This window comes from Macaca thibetana, chromosome 10 (genome assembly GCF_024542745.1).
Source record: "Macaca thibetana thibetana isolate TM-01 chromosome 10, ASM2454274v1, whole genome shotgun sequence".
Lineage (NCBI taxonomy): Eukaryota > Metazoa > Chordata > Mammalia > Primates > Cercopithecidae > Macaca > Macaca thibetana.
The window spans coordinates 12,912,995-12,931,354 of record NC_065587.1 but is presented as its reverse complement, the minus strand read 5'-3'; the positions used below and the strand labels follow the sequence as shown (position 1 = coordinate 12,931,354).

Genomic DNA, 18,360 nt, shown 5'->3' with positions numbered 1-18,360 from the left:
GTCATATCAGTCAAGGGTTGGCTGATACTGTGTGTCCAGGGTGGGCTGGGGTTCTCTGGTTTGCTGGGGTTCTCTGGTTTGCTGCCTCCTGACCACATGATGGGGCCTTTGAGGTGGAGGACAACTGTTCCCATCAGGGTGCACCCTCTGCCCTCAGGTTCTTGAGGGTGTGTGGACAGAGGCTTTCCGAGGAACGTCCCTGAGCCCGCCCTTGATCGGGGCCTCACCACTTCAGGGCCGTGTTTATTCTGCAAACCAAAACTTGGGTCATGTGGCCTGATAGGATTATGAGACTCCCTCCAGGTGCCCGAGACAGGGTTGATATTTCCAAAATATTCTGGTGATTTACTGGGACAGGCAACTGACAGAATACTGGAGAAGGTAGGGATCATGGGTATCAGGAACTAGAGGGGAGGGGACAGATGTGCTGTGTACAGGACACGGTGTCGGGTGGCTCCTTCCCAGCAGGGCCTCACAGATGCACAAGCACGGAGCTGCTGGGTTTTGCCCAAGAAAGGTCACACAGCACATGCTGGGATTGGAACTTCCAGGCCAGGGCTCTAGGTCCCTCCCACCCTTTCGTGTTTCTTTCTGTGGCCATGGGTATAGTGGAAAGACATAAGGCTAAAGCCAGCTTTGAATCCCGAGTACACTGCTTGCCAGTTAGATGCCCTTGGCTGTGGTATCTCATTAAGACCTAGTTTTCACAGAGGAATAATGAACCATTGCAGAGGTTTATTGAGATCATTAACAGAGTGGAATTCAGCACCTGCCACAGCAGCCAGCCATGGGGTGCCCAAGAGGTTGGCTCTCATTGCCACTTGAAATATGCAAACAGGTAGCTGGAAACCATCTGTGCTTGACAAATTCTAATGCCTTGAACAAATAAGCTTATCCCTCTGAAAACAAAATGGTGCTTGTAATGACCCACGTTCAATATGTTTTATTGGCCAGTTAATCATTGTGATTGAATACTTGCCTAAGGCGGTAAGAAATCAAATAAGTAAATCCTAAAACAGAAAGAAAGGAATCATTTTCATTCCTGAATTCAGAAAACCAAATGAACAGGCCACAGGCTGGAGGCGGTAGGAAGCACGCCCAGTGGATACCTTTAGATACACGTCCTATTAGGGAGGCTCAGGTCTTACTCCTCTGTGTGTGGGGCTGTGGTCTCGGGCTCCAGTGGCATTCCTCGGCAGGGGCTAGGCTGCTGAGTATGCCGTGGGGTTCTGCAGGGCAGTGCTGTGCCACCATCTAACGTGGCTGAAGGCTGGTAGGGTGGGTTGGCCTGAGGATGGCCCTGCCTGGCAGAGGAGTGGACTCCAGTGGTCGAGCTTGGGCTATGCTGCCTATCTCTGGAGACAGATTAAGTGGTGGCAAGAGCCTTCCTAAGTTCCTCACTCCTCCTGCGGTCAATGTCTTCCATTTCCCGGAGTTTCTGCAAAGGGCATCAGGGAAAGTGGGTATATCAGGGCTAGGAACCCGAGGAACCGTCACAGCAGTGAGCTAGAGCTTGACCCCTGAACCCTGCCACAGCTGGCCCTGTATTTCCATTCACACTTGCTCTGGGCCCTTCCCCTCCCCGCTTCCCCGGTTGTTTCTCCTACCTGGGATATTTCAGCAAGGATGATTCCTCGGTACTGTTTGCCCTGTCCCAAGGCCTCCATGTCAGTCAGGAATTCTTTCCTCTCCTGGATTTCCTTCACCACTGGACAGAGGAGAGGGCTGTCAGGCTCCCGTGACAGATGCCGGCAGCAGGTTGCCTCTCTTGAGGAGAAGAAGTGGTTCTATTGTCAAATAGTGTTTCTAGGCCGGGCACGGTGACCCGTGCCTATAATCCCAGCACTTTAGGAGGCCAGGGCGGGTGGATCACGAGGTCAGGAGTTTGAGATCAGCCTGACCAACATGGTGACCCCTTGTCTACTAAAAATACAAAAATTAGCCAGGCGTGGTGGCGCACACCTGTAATCCCAGCTACTCAGGTGGCTGAGGCAGGAGGATCGCTTGAACCTGGGAGGTGGAGGCTGCAGTGAGCCCCGATCATGCCACTGCACTCTAGCCTGGACAATAAGAGCGAGACTGTCTCAAAATAAATATATTAAATAAATAAATAGTGTTTCTCACTTGTTGACCCCCAGGGATCCCCTGACTGCTGCATCCAATTCTGGGCCCCCTCCTCACATTACCCCCACCCCCAGCATGACTGGTCCATCGGAGCCTTACACTCTTCAAATCGGTCTTGCTCAGGGGCTGGAGCCTCCTGTCGTGCAGGAGGGGCCTTTCTTTTCCGTTCCTCTGGGTCCTTCCCCATGGCAAAGATATTTTGGAGTCTTTGTTTCTCCTTCTCCAGATCTCCTGTAGGGCCAAAAAGAAATGGCCTAGTTAGGCCGCGAAGGGTGCCCTCATTCATGGTCTGCGTTCCCAAGTGCACGCGCTTGCTGCAGGGTGCCTGGTCATGCAGACAGGGCTTCTGTACACCTGGCTCCTACCCTGGGTTCTCCTGAGCAATACTGTACTGTCAAGAGAGGCAGAAAGAGGTTGAAAGAACCAAGAAAAGACTCTGGGTATGTTCTGTAATTCCAACACTTTGGGAGGCTGAGGTGGCAGGATCACTTAAGACCGGGAGTTCAAGACCAGCCTAATGGATGTAGTGAAACCCCCATCTCTTTTTTTTCTTTTTCTTTTCTTTTTTCTTTCTTTCTTTTTTTTTTTTTTTTTTTTTTTTTGAGACAAGGTCTGACTCTGTTGCCCAGATTGGAGTGCAGTGACATAATTTCGACTCACTGCAACCTCCCGGGCTCAAGCCATCTTCCCATCTCAGCCTTCCGAGTAGCTGGGACTACAGGTGGACATCATCGTGCCCAGCTAATTTTTGTATTTTTTTTTTTTTTTTTTTAGTAGAGATGGAGTTTTGCCACGTTGCCCAGGCAGGTCGCAAACACGTGAGCTCAAGCAATCTGCCAGCCTTGGCCTCCCAAAGTGCTGGAATTACAGGCATGAGCCATCACGCCGGGCCAATATCCCATCTCTTAAAAAAAAAAAAAGAAAAAGAGTCCGGGCACGGTGGCTCACACCTGTAGTCCAAGCATTTGGGAGGCCAAGGTGGGCGGATCACCTGAGGCCAGGAGTTCAAGACCAGCCTGGCCAACATGGTGAAACCCCATCTCTACTAAAAATATAAAAATTAACTGGACATGGTGGTGGACACCTGTAATCCCAGCTACTCAGGAGGCTGACATGAGACTTGCTTGAACTCAGGAGGTGGAGGTTGCAGTGAGCCAAGATAGCACCACTGCACTCCAACCTGGGCACAGAGTGAGACTCTATCTCCAAAAAAAAAAAGAAGTTTTGTCAAAACCCACACACTGCTTTGGTGCAGAGCAAGGCTAAGAAAGCTCAGGAACCTGGGGCCTTGGTGATGCCTGTAGTGGCAACCTATGTGTAGGGGCTGCAGGGAGAGGTTGGGCTGTGGCCTTGAGCCCTGATAGCCCCTAAAATCAGGAATTGGTAGATTCCAGCTAATCGTGAGTTCTGGAAAAATAAAAAAAGAGGACCATCTGACTTGTTTCCTCTGCGCCCTGAATACCCCTAAGCTAACATGTGCTGAGGCTCAAGAGCATCGGTACAAAGTGCATGGGGATGTGATTAGCAACCTTCCCACTGCTTGCGTCCCTCTCCCCCGTCCTCCCCCAGGGAGATGGGGAAAGGCCGAGACCCTCACTTACTGGTGGCTTGAGGCTTGAACTGCTCCCGGCTGTAGGCCCCATTGGCTTGGCACATGTTGGCAGGCCGGAGGTGGGGACGGGCTGCGAGGATGGGAGGCAGGTAGATAGGCGAGGCTATTTGCTTGGAAGGTAAGACCCTCTGGCTGGATGTTAGGCTGCACTGTGGGGGCAAAGCATCTCCTCCTGGGGAATGAAGAGTGGGGGTGGGAGGACCCACATGGCTTTTTTTTTTTTTTTTTGAGTCTGAGTCTTGCTCTGTCACTCAGGCTGGAGTGCAGTGGCGCAATCTAAGCTTACTGCAACCTTCGCCTCCTAGGTTCAAGCGATTCTCCTGCTTCAGTCTCCCAAGTAACTGGAATTACAGGCATGTGCCACCATGCTCAGCTAATTTTTGTATTTTTAGTAGAGACGGGCCATGTTGGCCAGGCTGGTCTTGAACTCCTGACCTCAAGTGATCCACCCACGTCAGCTTTCCAAAGTGCTAGGAATATAGGCATGAGCTATTACACCCGGCCACTTTTTAAAAATAAAAGTTGGCTGGGCACGGTGACTTACGCCTGTAATCCCAGCACTTTGGGAGGCCGAGATGGGTGATCACCTGAGGTCAGGAGTTTGAGACCACCCTGGCTAACACGGTGAAACCCCGTCTCCACTAAAAATACAAAAAATTAGCCAGGCGTGGTGGCAGGCATCAGTAGTCCCAGCTACTCAGGAGGCTGAGGTGGGAGAATCACTTGAACCCAGGAGGCAGAGGTTGCGGTGAGCCAAGATTGCATCATTGTACTCCAGCCTGGGTGACTGAGCAAGACTGTCTCAAAAAAAAAAAAAAAAAAAAAAAAAAAAAAACCCAAAAAATAAAAATTAGCTGGACGTGGTGATGCATGCCTGTAATCCTAGATACTAGGAAGGCTGAGGCAGGAGAATCGCTTGAACCCAGGAGGCGGAAGTTGCAGTGAGCCGAGATTGAGCCACTGCACTCCAGCCTGGGCAACAGAGGGAGACTCTGTCTCAAAACACAAAACAAAACAAGTCAAACAGTACAAGGAATCTTGTCTTCTTCCTTCCAATCCCACCGCTCTATAATGAATGAGTGATGATGGTAACAGTTTGGTGGTCTCTTTCCTTTTTGATGGTTATACAAACATGTTCAGAGATATATGTGTATATATTTTATATGTGCATATAAGATTCTTTCAAACACTGGATCATACTGTAATATATTAAAATAACAGACTTTTCACTTCACATTTTTTCATAGACATCTGTTCAGATCACTCCATTTATATGTAACTTATTTTTTATAGCTATATACTAGTATCCTTAGAATGGATACATTATTCAGCACACCTCCTAGTTTCAGAAATTCAGGTTATTTCTAGGTTTGTTTTTTACTACTTCAAACAATGCTGCAATAAACATTCTTGTACATCAAATCTTTGTACTGGTGCTTTAATTTCTATGGATGGGTTTCTAAAGCTTTCTGTATGCTCCATGGATAAGGAGGGACAGTTCGGACGATAGGTACCTATCCTTCCTGTGGTCCATCCCCCTGCTTGGCCATCCCTGGGGCTTCTCCCCCAGGCCATCCAAATATGTCACCTGTCTGGTCGGTTGACCCCACCTCTCAACTACCATAAAGCCCAGCTTAGAGCAGGTCCCATCCATTGTTTTTTTTTTTGAGACAGAGTCTCCCTCTGTTGCCCAGGCTGGAGTGCAGGGGCGTGATGTTGGTTCTCTGCAACCTACATCTCCTGGGTACAAGCATTCTTGTGCCTCAGTCTCCTGAGTAGCTGGGATTATGGTGTGTGCCACCATGCCTGGCTAATTTTTTTTGTTTTTTTGAGACAGAGTTTTGTTCTTGTCACCCAGGCTGGAGTGCGATGGCATGATCTTGGCTCATTGCAACCTCCGTCTCCCAGGTTCAATCTATTCTCCTGCTTCAGCTTCCCAAGTAGCTGGGACTACAGGCCCGGGTCACCACACCTGGCTAATTTTTATATTTTTAGTAGGGATGGAGTTTCACCATGTTGGCCAGGGTGGTCTTGAACTCCTTACTTTGGGTGATCTGCCCGCCTCAGCCTCCCAAAGTGCTGGGGTTACAGGCATGAGCCACCACACCTGGCCCATATACTGTTTTGATCTGTGCCTGTCTACCTTTTCTGCTCATCCAGCCTCTACAAGATCAATTCCCCAGGAGCAAGGGGTCAGGAATACTAATTTTTTTGGTCACACACCCAAAAATGTTGTTGTAGAGAGAGGTTTTGCTGTGTTGCCCCAGCTGGCCTTGAACTCCAGGACTCATGTGATCCTCCTGCCTCAGCTTCCTGACTATCTAGGACTACAGGTACAGCCCAGTATGTATGTGTTTTGCCCAGGCTGGTCTTGAACTCCTGGGCTTGAGCAATCCTTCTGTCTTAGCCTCCCAAAGTGATAGGATTATAGGTATGAGCCACCACACCTAACCTGTTTTTATATTTTTTATTTTTTATTTTTGAGATGGAGTCTTGCTCTGTCGCCCAGGCTGGAGTGCAGTGGTGTGGTCTCAGCTCACTGCAGCCTCTGCCTCCCAGGTTCAAGTGATTCTCCTGCCTCAGCGTCTTGGGTAGCTGGTATTACAGGCACCCGCCATCATGCCCAGCTAATTTTTGTATTTTTGTAGAGACAGCATTTTACCATGTTGGCCAGGCTGGTCTTGACCTCAGGTGATCTGCCTGTCTTGGCCTCCCAAAGTGTTGGGATTACAGGTGTGAGCTCCCACACCCAGCCTGACCTGTTTTTATATTTTATTTTATATTTTATTTTATTATTATTTTATTTTATTTTATTTTATTTTATTTTATTTTAATTTTGAGAGCAGGTTCCCCTCAGTTGTCCGGCTGGAGTGCAGTGGTGCAATCACAGCTCATTGCAGCCTTGACCTCCCAGGGTCAAGTGATCCTCCCACCTCAACCTCCTGAGTAGCTGGGACTACAGGTGTGCACCACCACACCTGGCTAATTTTTAAAAATTTTGGAGGCTGGGTGTGGTGGCTGACACCTGGAATCCCAGCACTTTGGGGGGCCGAGGCGGGCAGATCATGAGGTCAGGAGTTTGAGACCAGCCTGGCCAACATGGTGAAACCCCGTCTCTACTAAAAATACAAAAATTAAGCCAGGTGTGGTGGCGCATGCCTGTAATCCCAGCTACTCAGGAGGCTGAGGCAGGAGAATTGCTTGAACCCAGGAGGTGGAGGTTGTAGTCAGCCGAGATCATGCCGCTGCACTCCAGCCTGGGTGACAGAGTGAGATTCCATCTCAAAAAAAAAAAAATTTTTGTGGAGATAAGGTCTTGCGGTGTTGCCCAGGCTGGTCTTGAACTCCTGGGCTCAAGCCATCCTCCCACCTCGGCTTCCCAAAGTGTTGGAATTACCGGCATGAGCCACGTGCCCAGCTGTTTTTTTTTTTTTATATGAGGTCCTCTCTCCCTTAACATGCAGAAGCATTAAGAATGTGGCCCCCTGGCAGGGCGCGGTGGCTCAAGCCTGTAATCCCAGCACTTTGGGAGGCCGAGACGGGCGGATCACGAGGTCAGGAGATCGAGACCATCCTGGCTAACACAGTGAAACCCCGTCTCTACTAAAAAATACAAAAAACTAGCCGGGCGAGGTGGCGGGCGCCTGTAGTCCCAGCTACTCGGGAGGCTGAGGCAGGAGAATGACGTAGACCCGGGAGGCGGAGCTTGCAGTGAGCTGAGATCCGGCCACTGCACTCCAGCCTGGGCGACAGAGCGAGACTCCGTCTCCAAAAAAATAAATAAATAAAAAAAATAAAAAATAAATAAAAAGAATGTGGCCCCAGGCCAGGCACGGTGGCTCACACCTGTAATCCCAGCACTTTGGGAGGCCAAGGTGGGCGGATCACAAGGTCAGGAGATCGAGGCCATCCTGGTTAACACGGTGAAACCCCGTCTGTACTAAAAAATACAAAAAATTAGCCGGGTGTGGTGGCAGACACCTGTAGTCCCAGCTACACGGGAGGCTGAGGCAGGAGAATGGCGTGAACCCGGGAGGTGGAGCTTGCAGTGCGCCGAGATCGCGCCACTACACTGCAGCCTGGGCAACAGGGCAAGACTCAGTCTCAAAAAAAAAAAAAAAAAAAAAAAACGTGGCCCCAGATCCCCTCTGGCCAGGAAGGCTCTGTGGATTGCCCCTTACTTTTCATGATGTCCATGATGTGGCGCTGCTGGATGTTCGTCAGTTTGGATTCCTTCATCATCACTGCACGACAAAGCATTCTGTGAGGACTCCTGGGCCGCAGGCAGATAAATAACTGACTACAGCTTGTGCTAACCCCAGTGAAGGAAAATGTGTGAGGGTGCATAACAGCTGATCCTACTGTGGTGGTAAGGAGGAGAGATCTTCCTCGGGAAAGTTGAAAGTGTGATCTAAAGGATGCATAGGAGTTAACTACTCTAAAAACTTTAGTTCTTTGACTTTTGGCAAGCTGTAGCACCTTGAACCTCCCCCTCCTCTCCCCGCCTAAGGCATATGCAGTAGAACTTTGAAGCTTTCTGAACCCCAGGCTCCTTATCTGTAAAGGAAAATAGCAATTGCTAAGCCACAGGTCAGGTACGGGGGAACTCAGTTACAGAGGGTAACTACCACCATTCTTCTCTCATCCTTTAACTCAGGGGTCCCCAACCTCCCGTCAGTGGACTGGTACCAGTCCCTGGCCTGTTAGGAACCGGGCCGCACAGCAAGAGGTTAGCGGCGGGCTAGCAAGCCTCACCGCCTCCTTTCAGGTCAGTGGCGGCCTTAGATTCTCATAGGAGCGCGAACCCTATTGTGAACTACGCACGCGAGGGATCTAGGTTGCACGCTTTTCTTATGAGAATCTAACTAATATCTGATGATCTGAGGTGAACAGTTTCATCCCGAAACCATTCCCCACACCCCCGTCAGTGGAAAAATTTCCTTCCACGAAACCGGTCCCTGGTGCCAAAAAGGCTGGGGATCGCTGCTTTAACGCACTGACCTCTGAGCAGCTCGCAGGTCCCCGGGGTGTAAGTGGTCGTCTTGGGGCGGCGCCGGAACCCAGTTCCTTTGGTCACTACCTCCATCTGCTTCTGTGAAGCCATGGGAGGACCCTGAGGAGGGAAAGACGCAATGACACACCTCCTGTCTCCTATTCCTAATCTCTGTTCCCCCATGCCCAACATCCCCAGAAGTCTGGAAGCGGAGATCGAGCCAGAGAATGATGCCGCCAGTTAATATTGCGACAGTGCCTAAACCTCCCACCCAGACACAGACAGGTACACACACACAGTCCTCATTCTGACCCAGCGCCTGTGGCAGGGAAGTCCCCTCGGGAAGGGAGTGTTAATATAGCCATGGTCACAACCGTACCCACTGGGTGATATGCCAAAATTGAAATTTCACCCTAAGACCCACTCTGGGTGCTCCCCTCTGCACATACAAGTGGGCTCCCGGAGGCGGTGACCACTGACCACTGCTTTACAGCCGCACCAGCACCGGTGCCACGCAGAAATACTACGCGATCCGGGCTGCTGGAGCTGGCAGCTAGCGACTCTGGCTACCATAGAAACGCGCACTCACGAATCAGCGCATGCGCACTTCCCCTCTCTGGCCTGCCTCCCGGAAGTGATTGCCTCTGGGTTACCGCGCAGGCGCAAGATAAGCGAGGCGCCGCGAGTTGTAGAGGCGCTATTTGCGGGTCTCCGTGCGGGACTGGGACGCAGCGGGGTCCCTGAGGCGAGGGTGTCATGTCAGACAACGAGGACAAGTGAGTGCGGGAGCGGAGTGGCCTTTGCGGCATATTCGGAAGGGGCGGGTGAGGCAGGGCTTGGGTCGAAGGCAGCTGAGGAACCTGGCGTCTAGGGGCAATGTCTGAGGGGCCTGGGGTCCTGAGGGGGCCGGCGGAGCCTAGGAAGGGAAGGGCGGGGACCCAGGAGCATAGCCCGGGCTGGAGGCTGGGCACAGGAGGGCCCAGGCTCGAGGGTCCAGAGGGGATCCGTGGAAAAGGTGTCCTTCAGCAAATGTTCCAGCGAGCCGGGCTCTGTGTCATGCAGTGGGAATACTGAGGTGAAAGAAGAATCGTCCTTGCCTCTCCACGTGCTCACTTTGTAGAATAGGCGGCATAGGCCCATAAGTAAGCAAGCAAGCAGGTAATGGTGGTCGCGTGAGCTTCCCCAGTTCTCCATCTGCTTCTGTGAAGTACGTAGTTCTAGAAGTTCTTCACAGTTCTAGAAGTACGTAGTGTAGGAGTACTCCACAGGAGGGTCTTGGGCAGCTCCCCGGGTGGCATTAAATAAAAGTCTGAGACTGTTAATTGCAGTAATTTTTTTGTTTTTTCTTGAGACGGAGTTTCGTTCTGTCGCCCAGGCTGGAGTGCAGTGGCGCGATCTCGGCTTACGATCTCGGCTTACTGCAGCCTCTGCCTCCCGGGTTCAAGGGGTTCTCCTGCCTCAGCCTCCCGAGTAGCTGGGATTATAGGCGTGCACCACCATACCTGGCTAATTGTATTTTTAGTAGAGACGGGTTTCACCATGTTGGCCAAACTGGTCTCGAACTCCTGACCTCAAGTGATCCACCCACCTCGGCTTCCCAAAGTGCTGGGATTACAGGCGTGAGCCACCGTGCCCGGCCTGTTTGTAGTAATCTAGGTGAAAGAAGTCAGTAGGAGTAGAGATGGTGAGAACTGGTTTTGAATTCTGGATATATTACTATTTTAAAGATAGAGCCAAAAAATTACCTGTTGGATGTGTGGGCGCAAAGAGAGCTAGTCTGAAGATAAAAATAAGATACGCGTGGGATCGCTACCGCATTCCTAGTGAGTGTCAGTAGAGAAGAGGAGATGACCCGTGGCTGAGCATTAGGGCATTTGGACATTGAGTGCTTGGAGGAAAAGAGAAGCCGGGGAGGTGGGGGAGCACCAAGAAAGTGAGGTGTTGTTGGAGTCAAGTGAGGAGAGCAAGTGGCCTAATGTGCCAGCTGATAGATCAGGCTAAATGAGAATGAGAGTTGGCCACTGGATTTAGCAACGTGGAGATCATTAATGAGCTTGGAAAGTGGTTTTGATGGAGCTATCGCGGTGAAAGGCTTTTGGGAGTGAGATTATGACAAAATGGGAATAGAGGAATTGGGGGCAGTGAGGGTGGACAGCTCTTTCACACATTTTTGCTTCAAAGGGCACCTTGGAATTAGGGCTATGGGGGAGGGAGAAGAGAAGTAAGGTTTTTTGTTTGTTTTTGTTTTTGTTTTACATGAGGAAAAGCACATGTTGAAATGCTGATGGGGCCAGTACCTGTAATCCCAGCACTTTGGGAGGCCGAGGAGGGTGGATGACCTGAGGTCAGGAGTTCGAGATCAGCCTAGTCAACATGGGGAAACCCCATCTTTACTAAAAATACAAAAATTAGCTGGGCATGGTGGCATGTGCCTATAATCCAGCTACTCGGGAGACTGAGACAGGAGAATTGCTTGAACCTGGGAGGCGGAGGTTGCGGTGAGCCAAGATCGTGGCATTGCACTCCAGCCTGGGTGACAGAGCTAGACTTTGTCTCAAAAAAAATAAAATAAAATAAAATAAAAATGCTGATGGGAATGATCTAGTAGAGAGGGAAACAGTGATGACGAATGAGTCCTAGCGAAATTTGGGGGCAGATGGGGAAAAATTAAGGAGTAAAATGGAACAAAAGTCGGATTTACTTAGTATTCTTTTTTTTTTTTTTTGAGACGGAGTCTCACTCTGTCTCCCAGGCTGGAGTGCAGTGGCGGGATCTCACCTCACTGCAAGCTCCGCCTCCTGGGTTCACGCCATTCTCCTGCCTCAGCCTCCCGAGTAGCAGGGACTACAGGTACCCGCCACCTCGCCCGGCTAGTTTTTTGTATTTTTTAGTAGAGACGGGGTTTCACTGGATTAGCCAGGATGGTCTCGATCTCCTGACCTTCTGATCCGCCCGTCTCGGCCTCCCAAAGTGCTGGGATTACAGGCTTGAGCCACCGCACCCGGCCAGTATTCTTTTTTTTTGAGAAGGAGTCTCGCTGTGTCACCCAGGCTGCAGTGCAGTGGGGTGACCTTGGCTCACTGCAACCTCCGCCTTTCGGGTTCAAGCAATTCTCTTGCCTCAGCCTCCTGAGTAGCTGGGATTACAGGCGCCTGCCACCACGCCCGGCTAATTTTTTTGTGTTTTTAGTAGAGATGGGATTTCTCCATGTTGGCCAGGCTGGTCTCGAACTCCTGACCTCAGGTGATGCACCCGCCTCGGCCTCCCAAAGTGCTGGGATTACAGACGTGAGTCACTGTGCCTGGCTGATTTACTTATCAAGTAAATATTTGAGTGCTTCTTACATACTGGGAGAGACACAGATCTCTGCCCTCTTTGATTTTTTTGTTTTGTTTTGTTTTTTTGGGTTTTTTTTTGAGATGGAGTTTCGCTCTTGTTGCCCAAGCTGGAGTGCAATGGCGTGATCTCAGCTCACCACAACATCTGCCTCCTGGGTTCAGGTGATTCTCCTGCCTCAGCCTCCCAAGTAACTGGGATTACAGGCGTGTGCCACCACTCCCAGCTAATTTTGTATTTTTAGTAGAAACGGGGTTTCACTATGTTGGTCAGGCTGGCCTTGAACTCTGCCCGCGTTGGTCTCCCAAAGTGCTGGGATTACAGGCTTAATCCCAGAGCCACCACGCCTGGCCTCTGATTTTTATTTTTTATTTTTCTTATTTTATTTACTTTGAGACAGGTTCTTGTTCTGTCACCCATGCTGGAGTGCAGCAGTGCAATCTTGGCTCACTGCAATCTCCACCTCCTGGGTTCAAGCAATTCTTGTGACTCAACCTCCCGAGTAGCTGGTATTACGGACATGTGCCACCATGCCTGGCTAATTTTTGTATTTTTAGTAGAGACGGGGTTTTGCCACGTTGGCCAGGCTGGTCTCGAATTCCTGGCCTCAAGTGATCCACACACTTCGGTCTCCCAGAGTACCAGGATTACCAGTGTGAGTCACCGTACCTGGCCCCTCTTTGATTCTTGTAAGTGATGCTCTAAGTAACTGATCTCTTCTTCCTGTACAGTTTTGATGGTGACGACTTTGATGATGTGGAAGAGGATGAAGGGCTAGATGACTTGGAGAATGCTGAAGAGGTCAGTATTCAGCCTCAGGCTCCCACCTCTGCAGCCCAAGCTGCCAAATAGTCTGGCAGGTGATAATTAGCTGAACGTGTCTGCCTTCTGTTTGTGGTCAAGGCCCCTGCCATAAGCATTCCCAGTTAGAGTGAGCTGTGTTCCAGTCTTGCATAGCAGAACAGCCCTGCAGGGTGGACCTGAAAGCTTTTGTCCATGTGGTCCACAGCCTGTGGCTTCTGGGGCAGTTAGTTCACTGACAAGTTAAACAGTGCCTTCCTTCATTTGGCAAACATGTGTTGAATGTTTATTATGTGCCAGGTGCTTTCTGCAGGGTGGGACTAGTTAGGGAGCAAAAGGAAGAGGTAAGCAGGGCTCAGATGAGGCAGTATTTTGTAGCCTAAAGGCAATGGGAAGCTACTGACAAATTTTGAGCCAGGGCACAGTCCAGTTTACATTTTAGAAAGTGCAATCCTGCCTTGAGTAAGGAGTGAACTGGGGAAGGGCAAGAGTGGAAGGTGAGAGGCCTGTGGCTTGGATATAGGTGCTGGTAGTGCAGGTGATGAGAAGACAGATGAAAGAGTTATTGCGGTGGGTTGGTTATGGGGCTGAGAAAGTGAGCGGTGACAAGGACGACTCTCAGGTTTCTGGCTTGAGCAACTAGGTGGATAGGTTGCTAGCCTCATGAGGAAAGTAGGGCTTTCTGTCCTGTGTGACTGATGAGGGAAAAAAATGCAGTTATGTCCTGGAGAGACAGGGAGCCCTCTCTCTCTCTGCATGGCACTTTCAGATACCTTTTCGCTTGAGTCAGATGTGTCCTTCTCCATCATTCTGGTCGCCTTCCCATCACTGTCATGTAGATTGTGCCTTCTGGATGTACTTCAGCCCTGTCTGCATTTTTCTACTCCTGGTGCCTTAGGCTGGCTTAGATCTCATTGCTTTTCAGCCACATTCCTGCAGGAATTGTGTGGCTGGTTTTCCTGCTTCAGTCTCACTCCAGACTGCTCTGAGTGCTCTTCTCCTTTCAGTGCCCTTTCTTACTTGCCCACGTGCTCAGTTACTACTGGCTTTCCTAAATGGCCTCTCTGCTTCTGCCACTGCCCCCTGCAGAATATTCTCAACAGAGTATCCAGAGTGATCCTTTCTTTCTGTTGTTGTTGTTTGTTTGCTTGTTTTAAATTAAGAAGTGGTGTCTTGCTACGTTGTCTAGGCTAGAGTACAATGGCTATTTGCAGGTGCGGTCATAGCGCACTACAGCCTTGAACTCTTGGGCTCAAGTGATCCTTCCAGTTCAGCCTCTCAAGTAGCTGGAACTGCAGGTTCTGCACCACCATGTCCAGCTCAGAGTCAACCTTTTTTTTTTTTTTGAGACGGAGTCTTGCTCTGTCGCCCAGGCTGGAGTGCAGTGGTGAGATCTGGGCTCACTGCAAGCTCCGCCTTCTGGGTTCACGCCATTCTCCTGCCTCAGCCTCCTGAGTAGCTGGGACTACAGACGCCCGCCACCACGCCCGGCTAATTTTTTTTTTTTTTTATTTTTAGTAGAGACGGAGTTTCACCGTGTTAGTCAGGGTGGTCTCGATCTCCTGACCTTGTGATCCGCCCACCTCAGCCTCCCAAAGTGCTGGGATTACAGGCGTAAGCCACCGTGCCCGGCCTGTTTACTTAATTCTTTATATACCACAGAATTTATTCTCCTGCCTACAATCCTCTACGCACCTTTCATTCTAATTATTGTCCACAACTAGCTGTCCAAACCTCTTTCTCCTCTGTGCCTTTGCATGTTGCCTCCTTCCTCGTTGGTTTGACAGCTGCTGCTCATCCTTCTAGGTGAGCTCAAATCTCATCCCTGGAGTTTTCCTGACTCCCAGTGTGAGGTGTCCCACCTCCTTGGGAACTCTGTTGCACACTGCATCCCTTCATAGCACCTGCTCTGTTTACTCTTGTCTCCCCCTTTAGACCATTAATTCTTTGAGAGCAGAAATTCTAGCTTGCTTTCTCAGTATCTGTTAACGATATCTGATTCAGGACAAATGCTTAGTAAGTAATTGTTAAATATTCCTGTCTTCACCTTGACTTTTCTAGTCACTTGACCCATTGGCTTAGCTCCCCTATCTGAAAGATGGGGAGACTATTCCTAGCTTCCTGCTTAGGGTAATTTTTTTGTGCCAGGACCTCTTTTACAGGACCAATGTTCTGAGACCACCCCATCTCCAGGCCCTCTGCTCTCTTCTGGATGAGGCAGCCAGCTCTGGAATCTCAGTCATGGTCCTCCATTACAAGGTCTCAGGCTATGTCAGGTTAGCTGACTTTCCAAGCCTCTGAAATGAGAACTGTAATCCCTGTCTCATAAGGTTATTGTAAGGATTACATGAGTCGTTAGGAAGCAGTCATGCAGTACCCTGGTATGCAGTAAGCATTAATGGTGGCAGTAGCGGGGATTGTGATTGTTGTCATTATCACCCTCCCTGTAATCCAAAAATGCCACCTGAGATTTTCCCTCTTTTTTGTCTTGGTGTCCAGGAAGGCCAGGAGAATGTCGAGATCCTCCCCTCTGGGGAGCGACCGCAGGCCAACCAGAAGCGAATCACCACACCATATATGACCAAGTATGAGCGAGCCCGTGTGCTGGGCACCCGAGCGCTCCAGATTGCGTGAGTGATTGCCCCTTCACTGTCTTCTCCATCTGTCAGACCACAGTGAGCTCCTGTACCGCTGATCTTGCCCAGCCTGGCACCTGAAAACACTCTCTGCTCTCACATTCCAAAGGTGGTGCCGTCCCTGCGTACCAGGCATTGTGCTAGGCCCCTGCCCTCAGGGAGCTTGTGATCTAATAGGAGAACTAGGATATGAACATCTGAGAAGTCAAGTAATAGTATGGGAGAAAAATGATTAAAAAAAAAAACAAAACAGAACTAGATGGTTGCCTGTCACATTTGTGCAGCAAAAAAGGTGAATTCAGAGCCAATGGGTACCAGTGATTCTTTTTTTTTTTTTTTTTTGAGATAGAGTCTCACTGAGTCGCCTAGACTGGAGTGCAATGGCACAATCTCAGCTCACTGCAACCTCTGCCTCCCAGGTTCAAGTGATTCTTGTGCCTCAGCCTCCCAGGTAGCTGGCATTAAAGGCATGTACCACCATGCCTAACTAATTGTTGTGTTTTTAGAGACAGGGTCTTGCCATGTTGCCTAGGCTAGTCTCGAACTCCTAGCTTCAAGTGATACACCTGTCTCTGCCTCCCATAGTGTTGGGATTGCAGGTGAGAGCCACTGTGCCCGGCCATGGTGGTTCTTTGTTGTTTTATTTTCCGAGTCTAGATCTCACTCTGTTGCCCATGCTGGAGCACAGGGGCCTGATCATAGCCCACTGCAGCCTCAAACTCCTGGGCTCAAGCAATTTTTTTTTTTTTTTTTGAGACAGAGTCTTGCTCTGTCTCCCAGGCTGGAGTGCAGTGGCCCGATCTCGGCTCACTGCAGCCTCCACCTCCTGGGTTCAAGTGATTCTCCTGCCTCAGCCTCCCGAGTGGCTGGGACTACAGGCGTCCACCACCACCCCCGGCTAATTTTTGTGTTTTTAGTAGAGATGGGGTTTCACCGTATTGGCCAGGCTGCTCTCGAACTCCTGACCTTGTGATCCACCTGCCTCAGCCTCCCAAAGTGCTGGGATTACAGGCGTGAGCCACCGCGCCTGGCCGGTGCAATTTTCTTTTTCTCTCTTTTTTTTTTTTTTTTTTTTTTTTTTTTTGAGATGGAGTTTTGCTCTGTCACCCAGGCTGGAGTGCAGTGGCATAATCTCGGCTCACTGCAAGCTCTGCCTCCCAGGTTCACATCATTCTCCTGCCTCAGCCTCCCGAGTAGCTGGGACTACAGATGCCTGCCACAACGCCTGGCTGATTTTTTTGTATTTTTAGTAGAGATGGGGTTTCACCGTGTTAGCCAGGATGGTCTCAATCTCCTGACCTCGTGATCCACCTGCCTCGGCCTCCCAACGTGCTGGGATTACAGGCATGAGCCACTGCGCCTGGCTGGCTCAAGCAATTTTCTTGCCTCAACCTCCCAAGTAGCTTCAAGGTGGGACTACAGGTATGTGCCACTATGCCTGGCTTTGTATTTTTTGTAGAGATAGGGGTCTCATGATGTTGCCCAGGCCATTCTTGAACTCAGCCTCAAGTGATTCTCCTGCCTCAGCCTCCCAAAGTGCTGGAGCTGGGATTACAAGCATGAGCAACCATGCCTGGCTTTGAGGTGGTTCTTGAAGTGAGGTAGACTATGGCCAGCCCAGCAGAGTGGGGGGCCCTACAGCTTGAGAGCACACTAGAGAGATGAAAGCACAGAGCAGTGGTGGGGTTTTGGGGATTTGAAAATCAGCAAACTTCCCTCCTCCTCCTTTCTTGTGAGGAGTAGGTGAGGGAACAGAGCGGGGTGCTCTAATGGTACTGTGGGGAAGCACGAGACTGAGAATAGGAGCCCCTGCCCCAAACTCCCTATAGGCTGATATGGGAAATGGTGGGTATCTGGAGGAGCGGGGGTAGTTCAAGAAGGGAATAGTGGAAATTAGCCTAGAAAGAAAAGCGGCTGGATGCCGTGGCTCACACCTGTAATCCCAGCACTTTGGGAAGATGAAGCAGGTGGATTGCTTGAGCCCAGAAGTTCAAAACTAGCCTGGGAAACATGGTGAAACCCCCATCTCTAGAAAAAATACAAAAAATTAGCTAAGTGTGGTAGTGTGCACCTGTAGTCCTAGCTACTCGGGAGGCTGACGTAGGAGGATCACCTAAGGCCAGGAGGTTGAGACTGCAGTGAACTGTGATTGCACCACTGCACTCCAGCCGGAGCGACAGAGTAAGACTCCATCTCAAAAAAAAAAAAAAAAAAAAAAAAAAAGCTGGGGCCAGATTTGTGGACTCTGTGTGCTTATAGGGGCAGCAATGCTGTCTGTAAATTCCCCTCCTAGGCCGGGCGCGGTGGCTCAAGCCTGTAATCCCAGCACTTTGGGAGGCCGAGACGGGCGGATCACGAGGTCAGGAGATCGAGACCATCCTGGCTAAGACAGTGAAACCCCGTCTCTACTAAAAATACAAAAACTTAGCCGGGCGAGGTGGCAGGCGCCTGTAGTCCCAGCTACTCGGGAGGCTGAGGCAGGAGAATGGCGTGAACCCGGGAGGCGGAGCTTGCAGTGAGCTGAGATCCGGCCACTGCACTCCAGCCTGGGTGACAGAGCGAGACTCCGTCTCAAAAAAAATTCCCCTCCTTAGTGTTCAAGCAGCATTGGGCTGTTGTCTCCTCTAGTCCTGTAGGGATAAAGATGACCATCATGTCTACCTCAATAAAGGGTTTTATGGGTGGGCAACATTGTTCTTCCCCATGCCTCAGCAGCGGACCTCTTCTCAGCCTGGTTGTACTCCTTGCTCTTCTGGGTGGCATTAGAGCCATGCCCAGTATGATATCCCTACCCAATATACCACCAACGTCAGGATCCTCTGGGCCTGCACCACCAATTATGGTAGCAATGAACTGTA

General features: G+C 50.3%; 2 protein-coding genes across 14 annotated transcripts in view; one reads left to right on the top strand and one right to left on the bottom strand.

The window, feature by feature from the left end:
* The window catches only part of POLR2F (RNA polymerase II, I and III subunit F), a 242,822-nt gene that overhangs the window by 143,976 nt on the left and 80,486 nt on the right, over positions 1–18,360 (top strand). For 4 of the 11 annotated variants that reach the window (XM_050806405.1, XM_050806406.1, XM_050806407.1 and 1 more), the window contains exons 2-4: positions 9,384–9,505; positions 12,797–12,866; positions 15,366–15,496. In XM_050806405.1, the coding sequence (XP_050662362.1) occupies positions 9,486–9,505; positions 12,797–12,866; positions 15,366–15,496 (221 nt within the window). In that variant the 5' untranslated portion in view covers positions 9,384–9,485. Of the gene's footprint in view, positions 1–9,380; positions 9,506–12,796; positions 12,867–15,365; positions 15,497–18,360 lie in introns of those variants that run through there. The other 7 variants (XM_050806412.1, XM_050806408.1, XM_050806410.1 and 4 more) reach the window with 2 other exon arrangements.
* C10H22orf23 (chromosome 10 C22orf23 homolog) lies at positions 928–9,331 on the bottom strand. 3 transcript variants are annotated; one of them, XM_050806355.1, is made up of 7 exons: positions 9,210–9,331; positions 8,738–8,849; positions 7,918–7,980; positions 3,726–3,908; positions 2,224–2,355; positions 1,608–1,708; positions 928–1,438 (listed from the first exon to the last, which is right to left on the bottom strand). In XM_050806355.1, exons 1-7 carry the CDS (start codon positions 9,300–9,302, stop codon positions 1,367–1,369), a joined length of 756 nt encoding a protein of 251 aa, XP_050662312.1. In that variant the 5' UTR covers positions 9,303–9,331; the 3' UTR covers positions 928–1,366. The 3 variants fall into 3 exon arrangements, with proteins under 3 accessions (XP_050662312.1, XP_050662311.1, XP_050662313.1); XM_050806354.1 differs by having other exon boundaries at positions 928–1,708; XM_050806356.1 differs by having other exon boundaries at positions 928–1,708; positions 9,179–9,317.

Coding starts and splice junctions, on each gene's coding strand:
- C10H22orf23 (XM_050806354.1), bottom strand. CDS start 9,302: ATGGTAGCCAGAGTCGCTAGCTGCCAGCTCCAGCAGCCCGGATCGCGT. Junction 7,981..8,737: donor GACCTGCGAGCTGCTCAGAG/GTCAGTGCGTTA, acceptor TTTGTCGTGCAG/TGATGATGAAGGAATCCAAA. Junction 1,709..2,223: donor GCAAGACCGATTTGAAGAGT/GTAAGGCTCCGA, acceptor TCCTCTGTCCAG/TGGTGAAGGAAATCCAGGAG.